The 23,872-nt window shown below is 50.3% G+C and overlaps 1 protein-coding gene across 2 annotated transcripts in view; it reads right to left on the minus strand.

Moving 5' to 3' along the window:
- FGD1 (FYVE, RhoGEF and PH domain containing 1) overlaps positions 1 to 22,117 on the minus strand; it is a 38,294-nt gene extending 16,177 nt beyond the window's left edge. Inside the window, exons 1-6 of one of the 2 annotated variants that reach the window (XM_005228195.5) lie at positions 21,009 to 22,117; positions 3,527 to 3,700; positions 3,044 to 3,221; positions 2,480 to 2,696; positions 1,105 to 1,194; positions 280 to 428 (exon numbers count right to left, since the gene is read on the minus strand). In XM_005228195.5, the coding sequence (XP_005228252.1) occupies positions 280 to 428; positions 1,105 to 1,194; positions 2,480 to 2,696; positions 3,044 to 3,221; positions 3,527 to 3,700; positions 21,009 to 21,315 (1,115 nt within the window). In that variant the 5' untranslated portion in view covers positions 21,316 to 22,117. 2 annotated transcript variants of the gene reach the window in all.
- Positions 22,118 to 23,872: the final 1,755 nt, after the last annotated feature.

Raw genomic sequence — 23,872 nt, forward strand, 5'->3', positions numbered from 1 at the left:
AAATTTAGCAAGTGGCAGAATTGGAATTTGACCCCAACCAATTTGGCTCCTAACCTTATACTTTTTAGGGCTTTGCTATTCTGTTGTAATTTTCTGAGTCCTGATCTTGTTTCATTCTAGATTGAGAGGGCCTGGAAAGCAGAGTTCAGGCCTGATTCTTTTTGTGAAAGGCGATGAGGGGAGAGGGCAGGTAGGAACAAACTCTAGTGCACACATTGGGCCTGGGCTCAGCAGGCAAGTGGACAGGAAGATGGGCAGCCTAGATCTGGGGCCCCTCACCATTCCTCCATGCGCTTCTCTAGCTCAGGCAGCAGGAACTGCTGGTGGAAGCAATAGATGGAGCAGATGTTAGAGAAGATGCCGTGGACGACGTCAGCTGGGAAGGAACTGCGGTTCCGAGCTTCTTCTAGCAGCCGAGCGCAGAACACCTGTGGGGCAGGGCATGTGTGCTCAGCCCAGTGGGGCCTGGGGCTTGGCTGGGAAAGGAGCAGCTTGCAGGTGAGGGCAGTGTTTGTGGGCAGCTCTATGGAGCTTTGGGATCAGCACTGATCTTGATACTGAGGAGTGAGGGAATGGAGTGAGGCTTGTGTGTGGGGTTGATTTCAGGTTGTCAAGGTTAGGATCTAGAGGTAGACATTGGAACAATTAAGTCAGGATCAAGGTCAAGGTAAGAATTTGACTCAGGGTCAGAGAGAAGGTTGGAATTAGATCCATTCATTTAACAAATATTTTTGAGTGTCTACTGTGTGCCAGGCAGTGAACAGACAAAAATTCCTACCCCTAGGGATTCTAGTGGATTTGGGGGTCAGGAATAGGGCCAGGTTTAGAATGAGGGTCAGAGTCTGGTTCACAGCCAGGTTAATTCAGGATCTGGATTAGAGTTGTAGTTAGGGCTTAGGAATGAGGGTTGATACAAAGATCAAGCTTAGGGTGATGAATCAGAGTTGGCTTTAGGGGGACAGGATGGGGGTCAAGGTCAGAGAGGAGCCTTACCACCTCTAGATTCTGGCCCCACTGATAGGGTTAGGCTCAGGCCCTCTCACTTCCTCTTTGGCACCCACCTACCAGATCCTGGTGCCCTGGTGCCCTTGCAGGACCATTCACCTGATCCAGGAGATGGAGCCTGGAAACATAAGCCTTCTCAGTTTGCAGGAGTTCATTGGCAATGTGGAACACCTTCTGCTGCACAGTCAACTGAAGAGAGAAGAGGCAACTGCTGGTCTATCATCCTGTACCCTAACCTTCACCCAAACCCCTAGAATTCTCAGAATACCATAAATGCTGCTCTATACCTAATGCCACTTAAAGATAACTGTACCTCCCATCCCTGAAGCCATAAGCCCCACAGCTTCACTCCAACTCCCCTGTGTGTCATAAAGGCCACCCCTCAATTCTGATACTGTGTACTTCTCATTCAGCCACTCATTCACCAGGCCACCTGCTCCCTCTATTCACTCTGCATAGTGTAGTGGGTAAGGTGTGGGCTAGAAAGTCAGACTTCCTAGCTAGGTTCAAATTGTAGCTCTGCCATTTACTAGCTTGAATAAGTTGTATAAATGTTCTGTATTTAAGTTTCTTCATCTACATATACAGATAATAATAGGACCTAAGTCCATTTTTAATTTAGTCAACTAAATGATTTAATGTAAGTGAAACATAGCACGCTATGGATTAAGTAGACTATAAATGTCAGTTATTCACCCACTCAGTTCATTGTCAGTAAAGGCTTGCTGAGTACCTGGGGTGCGAGGAAAACCCAAAAGAATAAAAGTGTATAAAACTCATTGCCTGTTGGCCTTCTTGCCTGTTTACTGGACACACATTTGCTGAGTCCCAGACCTTGGCTCCCACATCTGAGCTGGGTTCTGGTGACACAGGTATTCTGGCTACGACCTAATTAAGTGCAAGGATACCTCAGAAGCAGTGTTAGGCTGCTGGGGCACAGAAAGGGATTCCTGCTGCCAAGAGCTTTTGTCCCACAGCCTCAGGCTCCTAGGGGGCTCTAAGTTCTTGTGCCCTTCCAGAGGCCAGCTGTCTGGAAGTCTCTCTGGATGTGACTTTCCATTTTACAAATAAGGAAACTAACATTATGGTGGGGCAGCAGAGACTTGCCCAACCTCACATAGCTACTGAATCTGGGGATTGTCCAGCTGGAGCAGGACTCTAAAGATCCCCAACCAGAATGCCCATCTTTAAGATGGAAAAACTGAGGCCCAGCTGGTGGTTCTCAGATGAGGGTACAATTTTCCTCATGGGCACTTGGAACTGTGAATGGTCATTTTTGTAGTTACAGTGATGCAGGGACACGGTACAGGTCTGCTACTGATATTTAGTACCAGGGAACCAGGGAAGCCAAACATTCCAAGTGGAAACAATGCCCTATTTTGAGAAATACTGAGCTGGGGAAAGAATCAAGTGTAAAACCCAGGCTTCTGGTTTCTCCACACAGTCCTGCCTCTCAGTGAACGTGGGTCAATACCTCCACGGACTCCTGTCTCTCCACCAGGGGTGCTGGGACTTCTCTGTCCTTCTCATCCTCCTCCTCGTCGTCCTCCTCCTCCAGGTCACTATCAACCTCCTGGGAGCTGGGCCGGTGGGGGTCGGCCAAGGCAACAGGGACACTGGCCAGGGCAGGGGGCCCAGGGCAGAGGCCGTGGCTAGGGGGCCCGTCATCACTGATGAAGCAGGTCTCCTCGCTGTTGGATGGTGAGCTGATGCTGTCAATGCCGCTGTCCCGATTGGGTACCTTCTCGCCATCCCGGGGCCCAGGAGCCAGCAGGAACAGGCAGCGGGATGCCTCGCCCTCGGGGAGCTGGGGCACTGGTGGCTGTGGGGGTGGCTGTGGCAACATGGCTGGCTCTGTGGGACTTGGGCTGGGGCCAGGGGCTGGCCTATCCGAGGCAACAATCACAGGCTCTCTGAGGTGGGTGGTAGACACACATGGAGGCAGGGCATGAGCTTGACTGAGAGGCCTGTCTTACAACTGTCCTTTCTATTCCAGGCCCACCCTCCCCCCACAGGGTCCCCTGGGAGCTGGACTCACCTTTCAAATTTCTCAATCAGTGAGGATACTGCTGCAGAACTGGGGCTGGCCTCTGTCCTGGAGGCCAGGCCCTTGGCTACTCGGGGGTCTGCAGGCAGTGGGCGTGATGGTGGGGGTGGGATGGGCTCAGGTGGTGGGGGCATCCGGGGCATCTGCAGGTAGCTGGGCTTCGGGGGGACTAGAGAGATGGATGGGATAAAGAGGGGAGATCCCAATAGGCTGAGTTTGAAGTTGGCTGTTGCAGCCAGGCCACAAGCCCCTCCACAAACCCCCGGTCTGCACCTTTGCCTGAGACAGGCACAGAACTGGCCTGAGGTGAGATGCCAGTATGTGCTCATTAGCTTTAGGTCATAGCCCTCTGCTCCTAGACTGTGGTGCTTCCTGTCCTTCTAACAAGCCTTCTCCTTGGCCACTGGCAAACCCTTCCCTTCCTCTGTCCCCTCTCCTGGGACATTTCTTTATCCCCTCTCTGGAACCACTTACCCTGTGGCTTTGGGCCCGGTGCCCGCTTCAGTGGCGAAGGACGCTGGCTGGGGGTTTCAGTGGGGGGGCCTGGGTCTGAGCGAAGTCGCTGGGGACCTTCTGGATGAGGCTCAAGGCCCTGGCCAGGGTCAAGGGACAAACTTTTAACCAAGATCCGGTTTCCCTGGTGCATCCCTGCAGAAAGGGAGAAACTGTGTGTTAAGCAACTGATTATCCCAAAGGAGACTGGAAAGTTGTATGTCTTAGCAGGTACCTGTGGTATCGAGTTCCTCTGAACCCCTCTCCTGGCTACATTGTCTTTCTGGGAAACCTTTACTCCAGCAGTCAGATGGGGAGCCAGGCCCAGGGTTGTGGCTAGCTGTTTTCATTAATAGACAAGAGTTCTTTGTGGTTAGTACATTGATTTCTTGTATGTCAGCAGGCATCATTACTAGGGAGTTTAACCAGGCTGGGGGCAGGCACGAGAAGCCTACGGTTTGTGTACATGCTTGCACCGTTTTTTATATAGTCATAGTGAGATGCTGAGCCTAAACCGTTCTTCACATTTTCTCTTCAGTTCCTGAGGATATCTGGACTCCCTTTTCTACAATTTTATATAGCTGAAAATAATGAAATTATATTTCATGAATAAAAGTTTTGCTTCTTAAAATCCAAGCTTCTCACTAATCTGTACTATCCTCCTCTATTTCCACACCTACACACACCCACACACAGCCAGCACACAGAGTTCAGGTTACAGGAACATCTTTAGGACACCAGGCAAAAAAATTCAGTAAAGTGAGGCCTTTCTGCATTGTCCCTCTTCCTTCACTGTGGGGTCCCTAAACCCACCTCTGTCTTTGGTCCTGGGGGAGATGATGGTCACCCTGAGGTGAGAAGATTCAGTCTGGGAGGTGTGAGGGGACCTCTGCACCCAGAGATGACACATTATAAGGCAAAGAGTGTGGCAGGGATCTGTGTGTGGCAGGTCTCAGATGATAGAGAAGTCAGGGAGGAAGCAGAGTAGAGAGGGCAAGCCCCGGATGGCAGTTTGATGAGCTGGGTGACCAGCCTGTGGGCAGAAGAGAGCTATGAAAGACCATCGTGTAGGGAAGGATGCAGCAAATAGGTGTCAGGACAAGAGAGGGAGTGGCAGCCAAGAGCCCCCAGAACTCACACCCACACATGGTGCCAATTTTGCCATGCCACAGTCACATGACCTCTCATAGCCACCGAGAGTCTGTTACCCTGTGTCACAGTTTCATACGTGACCAGTCACAAATGGGTTCACTCAGTCACAGAGACACAGGTGTTATTCACACTGTTTCACTGAACTTTGGGGACACAAAATTCAAACATCCAATCGTGCCAAAACGCTTCTGAAAGCCTGGTCACACATAGTCACAAAGATCCACAGTCACAGCTTCACATATTATCATACACCCTCACAGTATTACATGCACTGTCAAACATGGCCATGCACAGTCACAAAGACATAAGTCACACAGTGGCAAATCTACAATTTCACACATAGGCTCATATAACAATCACCTAACCACTTACCATCGTATACCCACTTATATACTCCTCAAATATGGTTCCACTGAGTCACAAAGATATACAGTGCCATTTACACCGTATCTCACAATCTCAGGGCCACAGTGTCATACACACCAGGATATGGTGTTACAGGTTTACACCTGCAAATGGTTCACACAGTCACAAGACTATAGCCATCGGGGGTTATTATACCATGTCATACACAACCTTGCACAATGACTAAACAATACAAAGTCACCTGCCACCATGTACCCAAAATCACAGACACACAATCACACATGGCGTAACTTACTATGTCATACTCATGAAACAAACATGTCCGTGGAGCCCCTGGGTCTTAGGGGCTGAGGTATACACACGACATTTGCCTCCTGGTCTATATAGTCATGGTGTCACATGCAGCCTCTGTTGCAAAAACATACAGCTACAACACAGAAATACTCTACTGGGTCACAGGCAAAAAGAGGAGCAGGAAATTTCAGGTCTCCTAGTCCTGGAGGGAGGGAGTAGCCCAACCTACAGGGTTCCAACAGGTTCCCAGGGTCTCTGACTCCATCAGGCCACAATCCAGTCACAAAGACCCGGGGGTCTCAGGCCATGGTCCCCTCCCAGCCCTGAAGGAACAAGGTGCCCTAGGCCCTGGGCTGAGCCCCCCTCCCCCACTCAGTACCTGGCTTTGGGTGCAGTTTCCTCACTTCCTTTCCCATAGCAGGCAGGGCCCTGGCTGGGAGGGAGGAGGTGCTCCTCTCAGCTCAGCTGGGCTGCTTACCCTGCTCTGCTCAGCATATCCTGGCCTGGTCCTGCCCTGCCCTCCCCCTGGGCATGGGGTTGATGAGGATGAATCACCTTGAGGGCGGCACATACAGAGACATACTTTGAGAGACCACATGGCCAGAGAAAGTGAAAGACAGAGAGAGAACAGCTGAGAGGTCCAGAGATCCACAGAGCAAAGCCAGACACCCCACCATGCAGACCCCTCTCAGGGTAACACACACGGGTGCCAGGGTCCCAGCAGGTACCTTTTGTCTGCCTCCTTGGGCCTGGAGGCACTCACCTGGCCCTGTCTCCATACCTCAAAGAAGGCAGGCCTCCCTGGGTAAGCCCTCCCTACCCAGTCCATCCAGGGTGGTCAAGCCCCTCTCTAGTTAGGACCCCTCTCTCTCTCTCCACTGTTTGTCCTGGGGATAGGGTAACCATGCCACCCTCTGTGGCCCTGCTCTGGCTCACTCTCTGCTCCCTTCCCACCCACTTCACCTGGGAGCTCACAGGTGAGCTTGCCTCTCCTTTCTCTCTGTCTCCTTGCAGGCAGCCCTGCAGAATGGGACTGATATATTCAGGGACACCCTGGATTCCTAGGTGAGAGGGGCAGATTCTAGCAAAGAGACGAAGGCAGTGAGAGGAGCAGTGACTTGCCCAAGGTCACAAAGCAAGTCAGTGACAGACTTGCAGCAGACTGATCTGAGACCAGACTTCTTAACTCTGCTTTCCAAGAGGTAGCTGGGAAAGAGGGGAACCTACAGGGGCAGAGGTGTGCCCCAGTGCTTCAGAAAGTCAGGAGCCAGTGCAGCTGGTGAGAACAACACCCCCAAGCCTGCCCACAGATTATGACAACAGGGTTTCAATTCAGGAGCCTGAGCCTGGCCAAGAACCAGGCAGGGCTCCACTGAGGGAAGAAGATAGAAGATCCCTCTCTTTCCTATTGCAGTGTTCCCTCCATGTTCCTCTGCCTACATTTTCCTGTCTCCTCCTATGTTTCCCCTTAGTGTCCCCCATGGCTCCACGTGTTGCTCCCTGTAAGTGGCTAACGGACCTCCAGCTCAAGTCATACCACTTATCTGCATAAGAACCTGCCATGAACTCCCCATTGCCCATGGGGAAAATAGAAGCTTCCCAGCTAGTTCTCTATGGCCCCTCACGACCATGCTGAACTCTCTGGCTTCCCTTGGCTTAGTTTAGTCTCCCGAATACTTCTGAGCCCTGCTCTGATCCTAGTAGACTAGGTGCTGGAGAAGGTGAAAATTCTATCTCTGCCTTCAGGGAGCTCCCAGGGGAGGTCTTCCCCTGCCCTAGATACCAGAGCTCTTCCCACTGCCCCATCCCATCCCCACCCCCTTAAGTCCTGCATTGATTTTCTCCAGTCCATTTTTTAAATTAAATTAATTTTTTTGGGCCAAGCTGCTTGACATATGGGATCTTAGTTCCCTGACCAGGGTTGAGACCTGCACCCCTTTATTGAGAGAGTAGCATTGAAACATATTGAAAGCATTACCATATGTAAAATAGATAACCAGTGGGAATTTGCTGTATGATGCAGCAAATTCAACCCGGTGCTCTGTGACAACCAAGGGTGGGAGGTGGGAGGGAGGTTTAAGAGGAAAGGGACATTATATATACCTGTGGCTGATTCATGTTGATGTGTGGCAGAAACCAACACAATATTGTAAAGCAATTATCCTCCAATTAAAATTAATAATAAAAAAAAAACCCACCTGTGCACCTTGCAGTGGAAGTGGAGTTTTAACCACTGGACTGCCAGGGGAATCTTCCAGTCCATTTTTTATGGTTGATAATCCATAATATTCTCTCTCACACTTGCACCCACACCCACACACCTGACAAGGTCTTCTACCAGCACTGTCCCTTGACCACTGGGTTTACCAGAGCCCCCAGTACCCATTAGAACAGAGGCCACAAAGGGCACGCCCCCATAGAAAGTCACTTGACCAAAGGCTTTCACTGCAGGGGTCACAGGTTTGGTCCCTGGTCTGAGTGGGGGGACAGTGAGGAAAATTGCAAAGACCCATTGAGAACCACAGAGCTGCTCACAGGTCCACATGCAACGTGTGCAGCACAGGGTGTGCACACATACTTATGCTCAGACATCTCTGGTTGCTAATGGGAAACATGCCCTGGGCACCCTAGGATGCCTAGGTGCAGCCCCTGCTCTGCTGTGGGGTGGGGCAAACCCTCCAACAGGCCCTCAGCAGGCCGAAGGGCAATCTTGATCCTGACCCTCAGGGAGCTCCCAATCTCAAAGACAAGAGACTCTCATTCAGGAAAAGCTAAGTTCGGCTCAGGAAGTGCAAGGGGGTCAGCCTGTCGGGACTGGGGAAGCTCAAGGGAGGGAGAGGCCAGGGACAGGATGGCCAGATAAAATACAGGATGCTTGGTTACGTCTGACTTTCAGATAAGCAATGAATAATTTCTTAGTATAAGCATATGTCATGCATACTTAAAAATGTATTTGTTGCTGTTGTTTATTGTTTTAGTCGCTAAGTCGTTTCTGACTTTTTAGCGACCACCATGGACTGTAGTCCACCAGGGTCCTCTGTCCATGGGATTTTCCAGGCAAGAATACTGGAGTGGGTTCTCATTTCCTTCTCCAGGGGATCTTCCCAACCCAGGGATAGAACTTGCGTCTCCTGCATTGGCAGGTGGGTTCTTTACCACTGAGCCACCAGAGAAGCCCCAAAGTGTATTATGCTATACTAAAAAATTTTTGTTGTACATTTGAAATTCAAATCTACTTTTTTGGGGTGAGTTCCAAAAGCTCTAGTCAAGAAGGGATTCTAATAAATGAGGAGAAGCCAGGCCTCTGAGGTGGCATGAGGCAAGCTGTGGGTTCTACCCAATTTCCCTTCAGTGGGTGCCTGAATGCTCATGACAGTGACATTATTTCAGGTATAACCTTGAATCTGGTCTTATTTACTAAAAAAAAAAAAAAAGTCAACAATTTAAAAACCTGTGGTACTTGACTATTCCAAAGAAGGGTGGCTTGATCACACTTGCTGACCAAACTGCATGGATTAAGATGTTGTGAAGCCTTCACTAGGAATATCTGGCTCAAGAGTAACACAGACCTCAGTTAAATCCTAACACCCTCACTTACTAACTGTGTGACCCTGGGCAAGCCTCTCCATCTATCTGAGCCTCAGTTTCCTTGTGTGGAAAATAGGATAACAATCACAGCCCCCTGGTTTTGAAGAGTCCATGAGACAAAGAAGGGAAAGCACATAGTGCCCCCAGCCCCCCAGCAATGTGGCTTGAACTTGAAAGCCAATAGAACTGCACATCCACAAAGAAACAAAACTATGCACACAGATATATAAACCCAGGGGCCACAGGCTGCAACCCAACACAAAGCTATCAACATACTGAGAAACATGTGCAAACCCAGTCACAGATGAACACAGAATCCAGCCCCACTCTCTGACAGTTCCTCAGATCAGGGCAGGATTTCTACTAGAGACAGAGTGGCAGAGAAAAGACAATGGTACCCCATCCTCCATTCAAATTCAATTAAAATATAGAAACCAAATGCAATCGTAAGTTTCAAGAAGTATAACAGAGTTTGGAATTTTCTCATGACAACTTATTGGTACTGAAATAGCAAAATCACTCCAGAAATTGTTTCTGGTAGCTTCACGGCACTGATTGGCAGGTGCCCTGAGCATGTGCTTCTGGGCTTACTGGCAGAGCAGGTCTACCCCATAGCTGAGTTTGAGGACAAGGACTTTTCCACTGGAACTGGACCCTCACCTCTTTCTGGGAATTTCAGCTCCCAGTTCTCCCCTTCCCTGGCCAGCAGCACCCCCTCTCCCTTCTCCCAGATGTAGCCTTGGCTTAATCTCAAGACAGCTAATAGGGCTGCAGACTGGAACTCAGCCATTAACTCCCTGGTGACCTGGGGGATTGCTTCACAACTCTGGACCCCAATTTCCCCATCTGCAAAATGGGGAGAGTATGTGTGTGCTTCTCATTGTAGGAACTGGTGAGATGCTACTGTGGGCAGAAGCCAGCCCTGGCACTCAGGCCTCCTGACCCCCAGTGCATGTTTCTCTCAGCAACCTCCAGATCCCTGCCTCTCTAGGGTGTGAGATAGGCCCCTGAGACAGCTGAATTCCTGGGGGTGGGGTGGGGTGGGGAAAGAAGAGGGAGTGGAAAAGAACAGCAAATAAGAAAGTGTCCTTTGGGAAGCCAGCTCTGTTGGGGGTGGGGAAGGGGAGCCCCTCAGCTTGAGAAAAAAGCAGAGGATAAAGGTGGGGTAGCTGCCCCACCTCTTTCCACCAGCCCCTTGAATGTGAGGTCCAGCCCAGCTGCACTGCTCTGCTTTTGCAGCCAAACTTGTTTGGCCTGGCAGATGTTCTCTCTGAAAGTTTCAACACAAAGCTCTGTCAAGTATGAGAAGTGCAGGGGGAGCTGTCTATAGGAACCCTGTGGCTAGCTCAGAGTCCTTCCTTGAAGTAGACTGGTCTTGTGAACATAAGGACTCTGCAGAAAAATGGAGGCATCTTCTGCAGAGTGAAGGCATTTTAGGAAAGTAGGAGCCATTCTGGCAAGTAAGGAGCTTCCTAGAGTGTTCCCTTTTGAAAACTGGAGAAACATTCTGTAAAATGGAGGTCTCTTTGATAAAAAAGGAAAAAAATTTCTTCAATTTCTTTGCAATATCCCATTTCTGCAATGTGGAGAAGGTTTCCTCAAAGTGGAGTGACATTCTATAAAGTGAGGAGCGTTCTATAAAGACCCTTTTGTGAAATGCATGACATCTGTAAATGGAATCTGACGAAATACAAGACTGTTCTGTAAAATGGAGGAACTCTTTTGTAAAATGAGATTCCTTTTGTAAAGTGTGGATTCTTGTGTAAAGTGAGGATCCTTGTGTAAAGTGAGAACCTTTCTGTAAAATGGGACAACAATAGAGGATGGTGAGGGTGGTGGTAAACTAGAGAGCATATGCCTCACTTAAAGCAGGGACAGCAGCTTCTCCCCTTTATCTAATTGTCACCTTGCAGTAACAGGGCCCTTACATTTTCAGGTCTTCCAATATTTCAAGAAAATCAGAAATCCAGATTTTGTGTGAAATTTTCTAATTTTAAAAACACTGAGTAGGTCAAATGAAATTTGTGAGTTAGATTCAACTTGTGGGCCACCACTTTGCAATATCTGAGTTGGATGGTCCTTAAGGCCCCTTCCACATCTGCTGTTTACTTCCTGCCCTATCTGACATGCTATGGCCCTGGGGCAGCAGCTTTGGAGTCTCTCCTCCACCCTCTGGAAGGGCCCAGTCTCCTAGGGACCTGAGGAGTTTCAGAGAGCTGGCTCATGCAATACTTGTCAGCAGTTCCCTGAACTGGAATCTGCCTTTTGTTCTGTCTTGTCTTCTGCCCTGTTTAGGATGCCTGGTGAAAAAAGCAGGAGATTGCAAGAACTTTTAGAACTCTCTGGAACTCAAGGTGCTTACTTTTTTATGGAGGATATAAGGTATGAGGATTCAACTGTTTGTTGAGCTCCTACTCTGCTCCAGGCATTGTTTCCTATATGGCACTGTCCTAACAACTCTGTATGCTCAGTTCAGTTCAGTCGCTCAGTCATGTCTGACTCTTTGTGACCCCATGAATCGCAGCACACCAAGCCTCCCTGTCCATCACCAACTCCCGGAGTTCACTCAGACTCACGTCCATCGAGTCAGTGATGCCATCCAGCCATATCATCCTCTGTTGTCCCCTTCTCTTCCTGCCCCCAATCCCTCCCAGCATCAGAGTCTTTTCCAATGAGTCAACTCTTCACATGAGGTGACCAAAGTATTGGAGTTTCAGCTTTAGCATCATTCCTTCCAAAGAAATCCCAGGGCTGATCTCCTTCAGAATGGACTGGTTGGATCTCCTTGCAGTCCAAGGGACTCTCAAGAGTCTTCTCCAACTCCACAGTTCAAAAGCATCAATTCTTTGGTGCTCAGCCTTCTTCACAGTCCAACTCTCACATCCATACATGACCACAGGAAAAACCATAGCCTTGACTAGACGGACCTTTGTTGGCAAATTAATGTCTCTGCTTTTGAATATGCTACCTAGGTTGGTCATAACTTTCCTTCCAAGGAGTAAGCGTCTTTTAATTTCATGGCTGCAGTCATCATCTGCAGTGATTTTGGAGCCCAAAATAAAGTCTGACACTGTTTCCACTGTTTCCCCATCTATTTCCCATGAAGTGATGGGACCAGATGCCATGATCTTCGTTTTCTGAATGTTGAGCTTTAAGCCAACTTTTTCACTCTCCTCTTTCACTTTCATCAAGATGCTTTTTAGTTCTGTATTCTCTGTATGCTTTTAGCTCCATTTTACAGATGAGGAAACTGAGGCACAGAGAAACAAAATAACTTGCTTGAGGAAGTGGTTGAACTGAGATTGGATCCCAAGTGTGTTTGTGTCCAGAGTCACAGAGCACATCCTCACTCAATGTCTGCTGAATTGGGGAAGAAATCACATTGAGGAGAGGGGGAGGGAAGAGAACTTTCTAAAGGAAACGGGTTTTGAGTTCAGTCGTCCAGGAAGTGTTTTTTCATGTATAGATGGACTGGGCACAGTCCTGCAGGCAAGGGAAGAAAACTGAGCAAAAGTTTGGATACTAGGGGTGGGGCGGTAAAGCATGTGTTTGAAGGGCACAGTGAATAGAATCCTGGGTTTGTAAGAATAGGAAAGAATAGAAGGAAGGGGCCGAAAAGGCCACAAGACAGGCAGGCGCTCTCCTCCTCTACCAACCACTGCTACCAAGATCCAGACCCATAGGGGCCACGCAGAGATAGGCACTAGTACAGAAACACATACACACAGTCTACATACAGAGAGACCCACATACAGAAACAACTGGAAAAGGCTCAAGGGTTCAGACAGAGCCAAGGTGACACAAAACAAGAATAAAGGAACACTTAACATATACAGACCTAGAGACACACACAGACACACATGGGTATATAATATACACATGGAAATACATAATAACAAGAATATTAAGATATACACAAAACAGACCCATGGAGACAAAAACAGTTAGGCAGCCAGGCACATGTGCCCTCATGTGCATACATACACACACACACACACAACAGCCATAAGGGAGCACAGACAGCCTATCTCTCTTCTAGTTTCTTGATTACTGTGAGGGCCTAACCAACTCCTCCCAGCGTCTCTGGACCTGAGGCCAGAGAAGGCTGGGAGTGGTAGCTCCACCCCCAGGGAGGGGCTGGGGACTTAAGAGGACAGGAAGGGAAGGGAGTGGAGCTGCAGCTGGGAGCACTGGGGGCAGTAATTACCCGGTGCTGGGGCTGCCACGCTGGCTGGGATTTCCCTCCCCTTGAGGACAAAGCCACTGGGGAATGGCCCCTCTGACCCCTGCTGTGTGTGACCCCAGAGCCCCCAACACTTACCCATCCCTCCTCCCCACTTCCCCGAGACCCAGTCAAAATTGAGATTTCGTGACACAGAGAAATCATGAGGGGAAAAAGACAGAGAGAGACCGGGACAAAGACAGGAAAACTACAGAGACCCAGAAATTCGGACAGCTAGAGAGGGAGTCAGGAAAAAAGGGGTGGGGCGAGTCAGAAGAGAGACAGTGACACTGAGAGATGCAGGCCCAGAGAGGCAAAGGGGACAAAAAGGGCAGACCAGGGCCACTTGTTGAACATGGCTACAATGTGCTCTACTTGTGGCATTTAATCCTAACCACCCTAGGAGGTGAGGATGCTAACTCCATTTTGTATATGAGAAAACTGACGTTCAGAGGGGTGAGGTGATTTGCTCAGGATCACATGAAAGTAGAAAGTGGCAGAGCTGGGGAGGGGGCTCTCACCACTGCCTGCCCCTGCCAGGGACATGGGAGAAAGGGGTTCTCCGGAGACAGAAGCTGTCTGGAGACTCAAAGTCCTGAACTCCCAAAGAGATGCAGTGTGAAAGAGCCCAGCACCTTCCCTGCCCCCCTCCCCTGTGTCCCCGGTGGGGGAGGGGGCCGTGGCTACACCTGGAACGCATTAGGCAGGGAGGCCCAGTCTAGGCGAGCAGGGAAACTGCAGAAGGGGGAGCAGGGAAGGTGAAGGTGAAGTTGAAGGCAGCAGCGTGGGAGGTGGCAAGGGCCTAGAAGGCCCAGGCAGAAGAGCTTCTGTGCCAGCTTGAGCTTCTTGGGGCTGTGCTGCCAGTCCCGCCCTTCCCGCTTTCTTCAGGAGCCCTCCCTCCCTGACTTAACCCCTTCTCAGTGGAAGTGCCTCTGAGGGCTGAAAGCTGCCAGCAACAGCAATGGGAAAAGCCTTCAGTTCCCTCTTTGGGCCTCAGCCACACACCTGTGCCCCTCACCCTCCCGTCCTTAGTCTGGGGCCCAGATGGACACAGTTGACACTGACTGGGCACTGCCACACAGATGCCCCTTTTCCAGGCTCCTCACACTCAGTGCATTCTAAACCCCAGCTCTACCCCAGCTCCTAGTGGCTCCTCCTCCTGCTTCCCCACCCCAGGAACTGCACCTCCAGCCACCCAGTTCCCAAAGCCAGAGATTTGGCTTTCTTGGAGACTCCTCCTGCTCCTTCAACTCACTTGAGTCCAGCCAGACCCCAAGTCCTGTAGACTCAACTTCTTTGGAGGGCAGGAATCCATAGGCTATTTTTCCCAGTCCAGCCTCCTAATCGGTTTCCCTCCCATCCTCAGGGTCCTCCTGAGGTATTCTCCACACCACAACCAGCTTATGAAAACACAATCCCCTTCAATTTTTGCAGCCTGGTGGTGGGCTCCCATTGCCTCTGGAGTGAACTCCAAAACTGAGTGCAGGGACAAGTAAGGCCCAGCTAGAGAATACTTCCCCACCCCCACCCTCCAGGCACAAAGGCCTCTTGTCTGTTCCTCGAAAGTGCTCTCCTCTGCCTGGGGCTTTGGCACATGTCATTCTCGTGGGCCTGAACAGCTTTTCTGCTTCTCCTTACCTCTGGACTCCTATTTATCCTTCAGATCTCAGCTCAAGTGTCCTCTCTTTTACCTGCCTGCCCCCTCCTCATCTGTTCCTGCAGCATCTGTGCTTGGAATTACCTGTCATGTCTTCCCTGCTAGAAAGGAGCTCCACGAGGACAGGGACTGAGCCTGCCTTGTTGTCCAGCCAGCAACTCAGAGGGCCAAGCAAAAAGTAGGTACTCAATAAACATTTGTTAAATAAAGAAATGTCCTCCTCCCTCCTCTCTTTCACTCTGCTTTATCTGCTTACCAAGAACTTATTGATGCCCTATTATATACCAGACAAATGTGATGAACAGGTCCTCCTTGTTACATATGGGGAAATGAAGGCGTTGTGGTGGGAAGGGAAGCCTGAGGGCACAGTGAATTAGGAGTGCTGAGTTCCTTCTGCTGCTAGCCTCATCCCTGTCTCCAGTCCTCTGTGTTGTGGTATCTTTTGGAGACGTCATGCCTTCCAGGTCCAAGGAACTGGGTATTGGACCCTGGAGAGGCTGGACTCACTATTCCAGGGAAGACTGCTCTCTACAGTTGAGGGCAGTTAACTCTTCCAGGCTGGGCATCAGGAGACTACACTTCCTGTCCTCTTTCCAGACAGGTCCTAGCCACACCCAGACAGTGTCTGGCCAGCTCCACATCTGCCTAAGGCATTTAGCTAACTGGCCTCCAGAAAGCCATGGCTGGCATCTGTCTGGGGCACTGTTAGCTACCACTCACCCTTGAAGGACCAAGTAGCCCCAGCCAGGCCGTCCCCTAGAGGCAGAGGAACCTGAAAGGGTGGAGGAATGGGGGCGCCAACCATCTGCAACTGGAGACTTCAATTCTTTTAGTCCTTTTTGTAGCTACCTTTGTTGTATTTGTTTGGGAGGTCCCAGGTGACTAGGAACTAAATCTGGGTCCTTTCTCAGACACTCCTCTGGAATCTCAAACTGCTGATCTCCAAAAACCACCAGCAGAGCCCACTGCCCCCTCCTTTCAGGAGTCCTCTCTTCTTTCCATGAGCAACCTTCCTCTAAGGCCTCTCAGGATGCCCTCAGCAGGGAAAACATGGAGGGAGTCACAGGAATTTACTAATGTTTGGTTTGCTTTTCAGGAATACTCCCTTCATTCTGTGCAACAGCCAATACCCTGGGTATATGTGAAATGGATCTCAGCTTTATGCAAATATACTTTAAAAACTGCTCCTCCCCCTATCCCAAATGGCATTTCTAAGGCAAATTTTGGGCAAGTAATGAATGATTCACCAGAAGGTGACTCTGCTGACCTCACTATCTATGTCTTCAAGGATGGGACTGGCCCCCAGAACCATGTACACTCTCCCCATGAGCTGCTGTGTGGCTGGTGGTACTCATTGGTGGTGGAAAAATGCCCAAACATCTCTGGCCTAGAACTCTCTTCAGAGCTTTCCAACCCTACATCCAAATGCCTGTTGGCCACATCCACCCAGGTGTCCCTCCAGGACTCTCAAATGCAACAGGTTTCAAATGTACCTCAGTATCTTCCCTCAAACCTGCCCCTTCTCTTGCAAGTAGGTGGCCCCACCACTATCTACCAGGTCACTGTAGTTGATTTCAGAAAACAACTCAGAAACATCCTGGACTTTTCTCTCTTCCTCAGCCTCTACATCCAAGATCTGTCCATGTTAGCACCAAAATACCTCTCAGATCTTACCTTCTGCACCTGCCATTTCTCTAATCCAAACTATCATCACCTCTTGCTTGGATGACTGCAATCTCTACCTGCCTGTCTCCGACCCCACTCTTGTGGGGTCCTACCATCCACTCTTCCACATACAGCCATGGAGAATTCTTAAACACCCATATCTGAGCACATCAAAATTCCCCTTTGCCATCAGGATAAAGTTCCTTCACCAGCCTTATCTTTCTGCTTCTCCCAATGTCAGCCCCTGTGCCAGGATGCCTCATGTCTCAGTGCCTTTGCTCATACTGAACTTCCTACCTGAACTGCCTCCATGTTCCTCCTAGCTCTGAAAACCTTGCTGACACCCTTCTAGAGCCCTTCCTTTGGGCCAGGCCTTGTGCTGGATGCTGCTGATACCAAGGTTTCCTCTGTCCCAGAGTCCCAGAACTGTAACTGCCTTCCAACTTGAATGGCCAAATGGCAGCCATTCACAAGAGCTGGGCATAAAGGGTAAACTGAGGCTCCCAGTGTCTGTGCTTATATGGGTGAGAGGTTGACTCACTCCCTTTAGCTTAGATCCCATGCCTCCCTTCAGGGTTGGAAGTTATGGTGAGGTGGCCAAAAAAGGGCCCTGGGAAAACAACGTCAGAGTAGAGGCTGATGTGGTATCCTAATGATACTGACTCACTGTAGGATCACAGCTAAACTGCCTCTCAGAGTCTCCATGGTCCCAGCTCAAGAATGGTGCCCATTCTAGGCTATATATCAGAATCACCTGGGGAGTTTTCATAATTGATTCCTGGGTTGCAACCCCAAGATTCTGGAGCTCTGAGGTAGAGTCTGGAAATCACATTTACTTTTTCAAAGTCAACAAGGGATTCTGATTTTCATCTAGTTTAGGAAATCCAGGACCAGATTGTGACAAGGGACCTTTCCAGCTCCAATTCTAACTCTTAGTGTGTCAGATGATGCCCTAGGCTCCAAATCAGGAGAAGCCAGCCCCTCTTGCTGCCTCCCTCAACTCAGTCCTTCCACTACCCAGTTTAACACCAGGCTTTAATGCTTTGCAACCCTTTCAACTGAGCTAAGGTCAAGTCCCAAGCTATCTCCCAACCAGCATCTAGAAAGATATTCCCAAAGCTGAGGAAGAGGGTAGGGTTCTTCCCAAATCTCTATGAACAAACCTATACCTGGGAACTCCTTTCTGACTCTCTCAAAGCACTCTCTTGTATCTCAGAGAGGTTATCTCAGTAACCCAATAAGGCCTCACATTTTATTAACCTGGGAAATGGGCATAAAAACAATCATCCAACCCCTGGATAGGAATCAGGGTAACTAAAAGACAAAGCACTTTGAAGCAATTCAAAGCTTTCCCATGGATAAGATATTAATATATTATTTTAAAAAGCACCCCCCCGCACACATATACCACCAGGATGGACCGCTGGCTCCTAAGGATGGTGATTCTATAAAGGCTTCAGCAGTCTGAGGGAGGAAGCCAGGAGGCACACAGAAATGTTAACATATGGACTAAAAATGTTTCAACCCTTTAATTGAAACTTAAGACTCTCTCTCTCTCTCTCTCTCTCTCTCTCACACACACACACACACACACACACACACACACCCTACAATCACCAACCCTGCCCTCTTTGGGCCAATTATAGGCGAGTCCTGTAGAGAAAGAAGCAAGTCACTTGTGCCTACTCCTGGGTTGGCCAGGCAGTGGGGGAGGAGGGCTCTCACGCCCCATGCTGCTGTGAATCACATGGCTCAGTGCTTGTCTTGCCAGGGCCTGAGTAATTCCTCCGCCTCCACTTCAGAAGGTTTTTCTTTTTTTAAATTTTATTTCATTCTGCAGGCTTTGCAACCACTATCTCATAGACTCCTCATGGCATTCTATAAATGAGGAAATTTGAGGCTCAAAGAAGGAAAGTCACTCACCCAGGGTCCTACAGTGAGTTAGTGAGGAATGGTTGAATGAGAGGTCAGGTCCTTCCCTGACACCTTTCTTATTCCCACTTCTCATCTTGAAGTGAAAAAATAGAAAAAGACACCCACCAATGACTAAGGCCTTTTAATACTGTTTGTCAGTCCTAAAAGAAATCAGCCCTGAATATTCATTGGAAGGACTGATGCTGAAGCTCCAATACTTTGGCCACCTAATGCAAACAACTGACTCATTAGAAAAGACCCTGATGCTGGGAAAGATTGAAGGCAGGAGGAGAAGGGGATGAGAGGATGAGATGGTTGGATGGCATCACAGACTCGATGGACAGGAGTTTGCACAAGCTCCAGGAGTTGGTGATGAACAGGGAAGCCTGACATGCTGCAGTCCATGGGGTTGCAAAGAGTTGGACACGACTGAGCAACTGAACTAAACTACTAAGGCAGGGACTTCATTGGGAAAAAAGAGTGTAGGAAATTTGTGCTGCTTTTTGTGGGGAGGAGGGGAGTGATTCATGATGGGTATTGTGATTGTAATTTGGAAGGACTGGTGGAGTGGGAAGAATCACTGCTGTGTATTGATCAGAGGCCAGAGACCAGGGGCCCAGATGCTGCCCAGCTACTGACTCCCATACCAAGAGTATCTGGAGGGCAAGAGTTCAGTTGTCCTTCTCTTAGACAAATAGTTACTGAGCTCCTACTATGTGGCCCCTTTGTATCTGTTTAGGCATTTGTTCAACAAGGATTTATTAAGCATCTATTGTATGCTAGCCACTATGCCAGTTGCTGGGGATCCAATGATGAACAGAACAGATACAATCCCCTTGCCCTCATGGAGCTCACATTCTAGTTGAGGAAGACAGGCAATAAATAAATAGACACATAGAATAAGATAACTGCATATGTACCAAGTGCAAGGATGGAAGTGCACTGGCAACTTCGATGGACACCCACAAGGGCCCCTACCTAAAGTGATCAGGGAAGGTCTCTCAGAGGAGTTGACATTTGAGCTGAGACCTGAAGGGTAAGAAACAAGCCAGGTGGAGAGCTGGGGGAAGAGCTGCCAGGCAGAGGGAAAAGCAGATGCAAAAGCCCTGAGGTGGGAGTGCTTGTGGCATGTTTTGGAATCTGAAAGAAGGTGCTGCAATAAAGTGGGTGAGTAACCTGCTCCACACAGTGTCTGTCAAGGGGAGTTTGGAAAGTCAGCAGGAGCAACATGCAGGCAGGGTGTTAAAGGCCTATTGTTAGCTGATTTATCTCCAGCCCATTTGGAGGGAGCCCCTGAGGTTCCACGACTAGCTCAAGGTCACAAGAGCAGCAAGGGACACAAGTTGCTCATACTTATATGCTTTGCTAATGCTACTTGGTGCTGGTCCACAGTCCCCTAAATCTGAGGAGCCTGGGATGTGGGCCCTGGGAGGTCCCAGAGGCTCAACAGCTCCTTCATTGTTGCCTAGTGGAAGGCACTGTTCTTCCTCCATGGCTCCTGGGCTCAGGTCCACATGGTATGTTCCCAGATAGAGGAGGCCCCGCTGGACTCCTCAGACACTCAGGTCTTTGCAGCATGAAGGCCTCTCCAGGCAGTGGTCAGTGGTCCCAGCTTGACCTAGAGCCACTCCAATCTGCAAATCCAAGTTCAAGCATCCTGACTTCTCACAACCAATCTTGTAGTCCTGCACCTCTCCAGCTCTGCTACAACTGGCTTTTGCACCGCCCCCTCCAACCATCACCACCTTTCTGCTATCTCCCTACCTATCACCACCTCCAGCCCTTCCCTCCAACTTGATCTCCAAGGTCCACCTCTTAAGACCACCTTTCTCTCTCATCAGCACCTTTCACTCCCTCCTTCCCTTGTCCTCCTGCCATACACACTGGCAAAACCCCAACCTTGGATCAATCCACCATCCCTCTTTTTTTTTTCCACTCATACTCCAGAGCTGCTGAATAGTACAGGAGAAAATCACATAAGCAGAAGGCTTGGCATTACTTTCATGGTCTCCAAGCTCAGTTTGGGGAAGCAGAAAGACCATAGACTTTGGACTCAAACAGATCTGTTTTGGAATCCTGTCTCCATACTAGCTGTGTGACCTTGGACAGGTTACTAAACTTCTCTGAGCCTCAGTTTCCTCACCTACAAAATGGGGCTAATGATATCCACTTCACAGGAGGCTCCTGAAGATGAAATAAAAACCCATGTAAAGCATCCAGCCCGGTGCCTGGCACAACGTAGGTGCTTGGCAAATGGGAGACTCCTTTTCTCCCATTCCCCCAAACAAGCCCCGGTTCCTCCAACCAAATCCCCCTTCCTGCCTTTCAATCCTACCCTTTTTTCTTAGAGTGCTCCCTCTCCCATTAGCCTCAGCAGATAGAAGAGAAGGGGGTCGCAATGGTTGAAAGGGCACAGCGGACAGAGAGGAGGCGGGAGTTGAGGGTGGGGGTGGGACTGGGGTTGAAAGAATTAGAAGGCCGAGGAGCGAGGGAAGGGGTTGGAGGTTGAGAAGAGTCGAAGGGCTGTGGTGAGCGAGCCGGCCCTGAGAACAAGAACCCGCTCCCAGGCCCACGGCTGGGGCTCCCATTCTCTCTCAATCACTCACCAGGCCGGGGCTGCGAGCCCTCCAGGTGGTAGGAAAAGCGTAGGGCCCGGTGGTGCTGTGGACTGGGGCCGCAGGGCAAGACCCGGGGGCCTGGAGCGACGCCCAGGCTGGTGTCCGAGGGTCCGGCAAACTGGGGATCCAAGAGGCTGCCGAGAGCCGAGCCTGAGCCCCTGGGCACCGGCAGTCCGGGTTCCGAGGCTCCAGGGTCCGAGTCAGCATAGGCCGGTGACGCGGCGCCGGGGGAGTTCGCGGTTGGGTGTTCGGGCTCTGAAGGCCCGGCGCCCCCCGGGGCTCGGTGGCCGTGCATGGTCCGGGCCTGGGCGCGGGGCCCGGGCTCCCCGCTTGGCTCCAGCTCCTGGGGCGGAGGCACGGGCGGAGGAGGCCCGGCGCCCGGCGGAGCAGCGGCCTCAGGCTCGGGGGGCGGGGCTGCGGGCTCAGCCCCACTGCGGAGACTCTAGCCCCCAGCCCGGGCCCGGGCCAGCAGCCGTGGCAGCGGTGGCAGTACCAGCAGTAGCCGCGGCCACCGCCGCGGCGGTGCCAGGCATCGCCGGCCCCGGCCCCGCGCAGGGAGTGGGTTCGGCGGGGCCGGGGGCCCTCTGGGGAGCGCTGTCTATGCGGCAGCGGCTGAGTGAGGGTCGGGGGGTAGCGCTCGGCGTGGGCTCTCTCGCGAGCAGTGAGCCACTTCCGTGGCCCAGGGGCGAGTGGCCGGTCTGTTCCGAGTTCAGGGTCTCTTCTCTCTCCCCAAATGGGAATCGATCTAGGCTCTCTTGGCTGGTCGGAAAGGGTTCTTCCTCCCGCCGCAGCGGAGGCTAGGGGGCGGAGGGGAGGAAAGGAGAGGGAAGGGGAGGGAGGGAGGAGAGGATGGCGGTGGCGGGGGGGCGCGCCTGTGTGCCGCGCGCTCGGGCTGCGGGGCTCTCCCTCAGCCAATGTCTCCAGACGATGCTCCAGCAGCGGGGGCAGGGAAACAGTCTAGGCCCGGCTCCACCGTCCTCCCCAGCCTCGGCCTGGGTCTCTGCGGTGGCGGGCGGGAAGGAGCCTGGAGAAGGGGGGTGGAGAGGCGGGAGTCGTCGCTGAAGCAGCCACAGCCACAGCGGCGCTGGGACCCAGTTGCCTCGGTCCCGCCCCCTTGCTCATGATTTGAGCATGGCCACGCCCCCTAACTAGGGCCGGCCTCTATTCTCGCTACGACCGCCCTCTAGGCCCTCCTCCTTAAAAATTCCGGCTCAGCCTGCCGTTCGCATCACCCCCTGGTACAGCATAGGCAATTCAATGGGCTCAACCGTCCCAAATCTGCCTTTCTGTCCCATCTTGGGTCTGTCTCTCTCTGCTCATCCTCAGTCTCTTTTCTATCAACCTTTCCAAATGTTCCAGTTTCTCTAGAGCTTGGCTCATAGGGGACTTGCCTTTCATACTCTTCACTCAGCTCAGATCAGACCTCGTGGTCATTTTGCCACCTTTGACCAATAGCCTCAATTCCCAGGATTGTCGCATCTGCCTGGCAACGTCCCAACCTCGAATCTGCCCAACTGTCCATCTTTTCTATGCCTGTGCCCAGGCAACTAAACACTGCGGGAGAAAACTGTTCAACCTCACAGATTTGTGCCACTATAAACTCATGGTTCCCAGCTTCTACCAGGTCTTCCGTTCTGATCCACAACCCTTCTGTGCCTTCCCGACAGCCCCCTCTCCCATGCTCCACAACAGCCATTTCTAACGTCCCTTCTCCTCAATCCCCCTTCTTCATCTAATCCTTGACCCTCAGCAGATGACCCCACCTCCTACTTCATAAAGTAAACAGAAGTCACCAAAAAAGGAAATTCTGGACTTTTTGCTACCAAACCTACAGAGTCTGTCCTTTGCTCCTTCCTATTAGCATTTAAACATACTCAGGTCTCTTCCTTCTAAAAATAATTACCAAAACATCTTCCTCTCCAATCACCTCCCTCTCTTCTCTCTATAAATGTCTCAAAAGAGTCACCTGCACTTAACTGTCTTAATTTTCCCACTTCCCACTTATTTTAAAACCCACTCCAATCTGCCTCTATTTGCCTGATACTGCTCTCTTATGAAGGTCTACCATGGCCCATGTCACTAAATCCAATAGAATCTTTTCAGAGGTTATCCTTTTTTTTTTTCTACTTGACTTCTTGGCAGCATTTGGCACTAGTGAACATTCCCTCCTTAAACCACTTCCGTGGCACCATACTCTTGTTTTCTCCTACTTCCTTGGTAACTCCTTTTTACTTACCAGTCTCCTTGTCCGACTGTTAAAGCTGGTGCTCTTTAGAGTGTTCCCTGAGCTCTCTTCTCTCTCTCTGCTCTTTTCTACAATTATTAGTCATTCCCATAGTTTCAACTATCATTTATTTGCTGATGACCCCCAAATTAATACCTCAAGTTCAGATATTTCTTCTGACCTATGAATTCAATAGGTTAATAAACAGCTCTACCTGAATACCCTGGAGACACCTAAAGCTTCAGCTTCTCTCCAACTCATGGCATCCTCCCTGCAGCCTTTTTGTCCATCTTTGACCTTACCTTAGTGAATGACTCTAGTTAAGACAGAAACCTGAGCTATACCCTGACTCTTTTCTCTCCTCCACCCCCAATGCAATCACCAAGTCCTGTCATTGTTATCTCCTGAATATCTCCCCAATTTATGTAGTCTCTTCATTTCTGCTGCCACTACTCTAATTTAAGCCAGCACTATTTCTAACCTGAATACTGTCATAGCTTGTTTCATTCTTGTTCCCTGGCATCTAGTCTCTTCACTGTAGGCAATGTGACTTTTGAAAAGGTAAACCAAATCATATTACTCTCATGTTTAGAACCCTTTAGTGAGTCCCTCCCAGCTCAAAAGGAAA

This window comes from Bos taurus, chromosome X, assembly GCF_002263795.3.
Source record: "Bos taurus isolate L1 Dominette 01449 registration number 42190680 breed Hereford chromosome X, ARS-UCD2.0, whole genome shotgun sequence".
Taxonomy (NCBI): Eukaryota; Metazoa; Chordata; class Mammalia; order Artiodactyla; family Bovidae; genus Bos; species Bos taurus.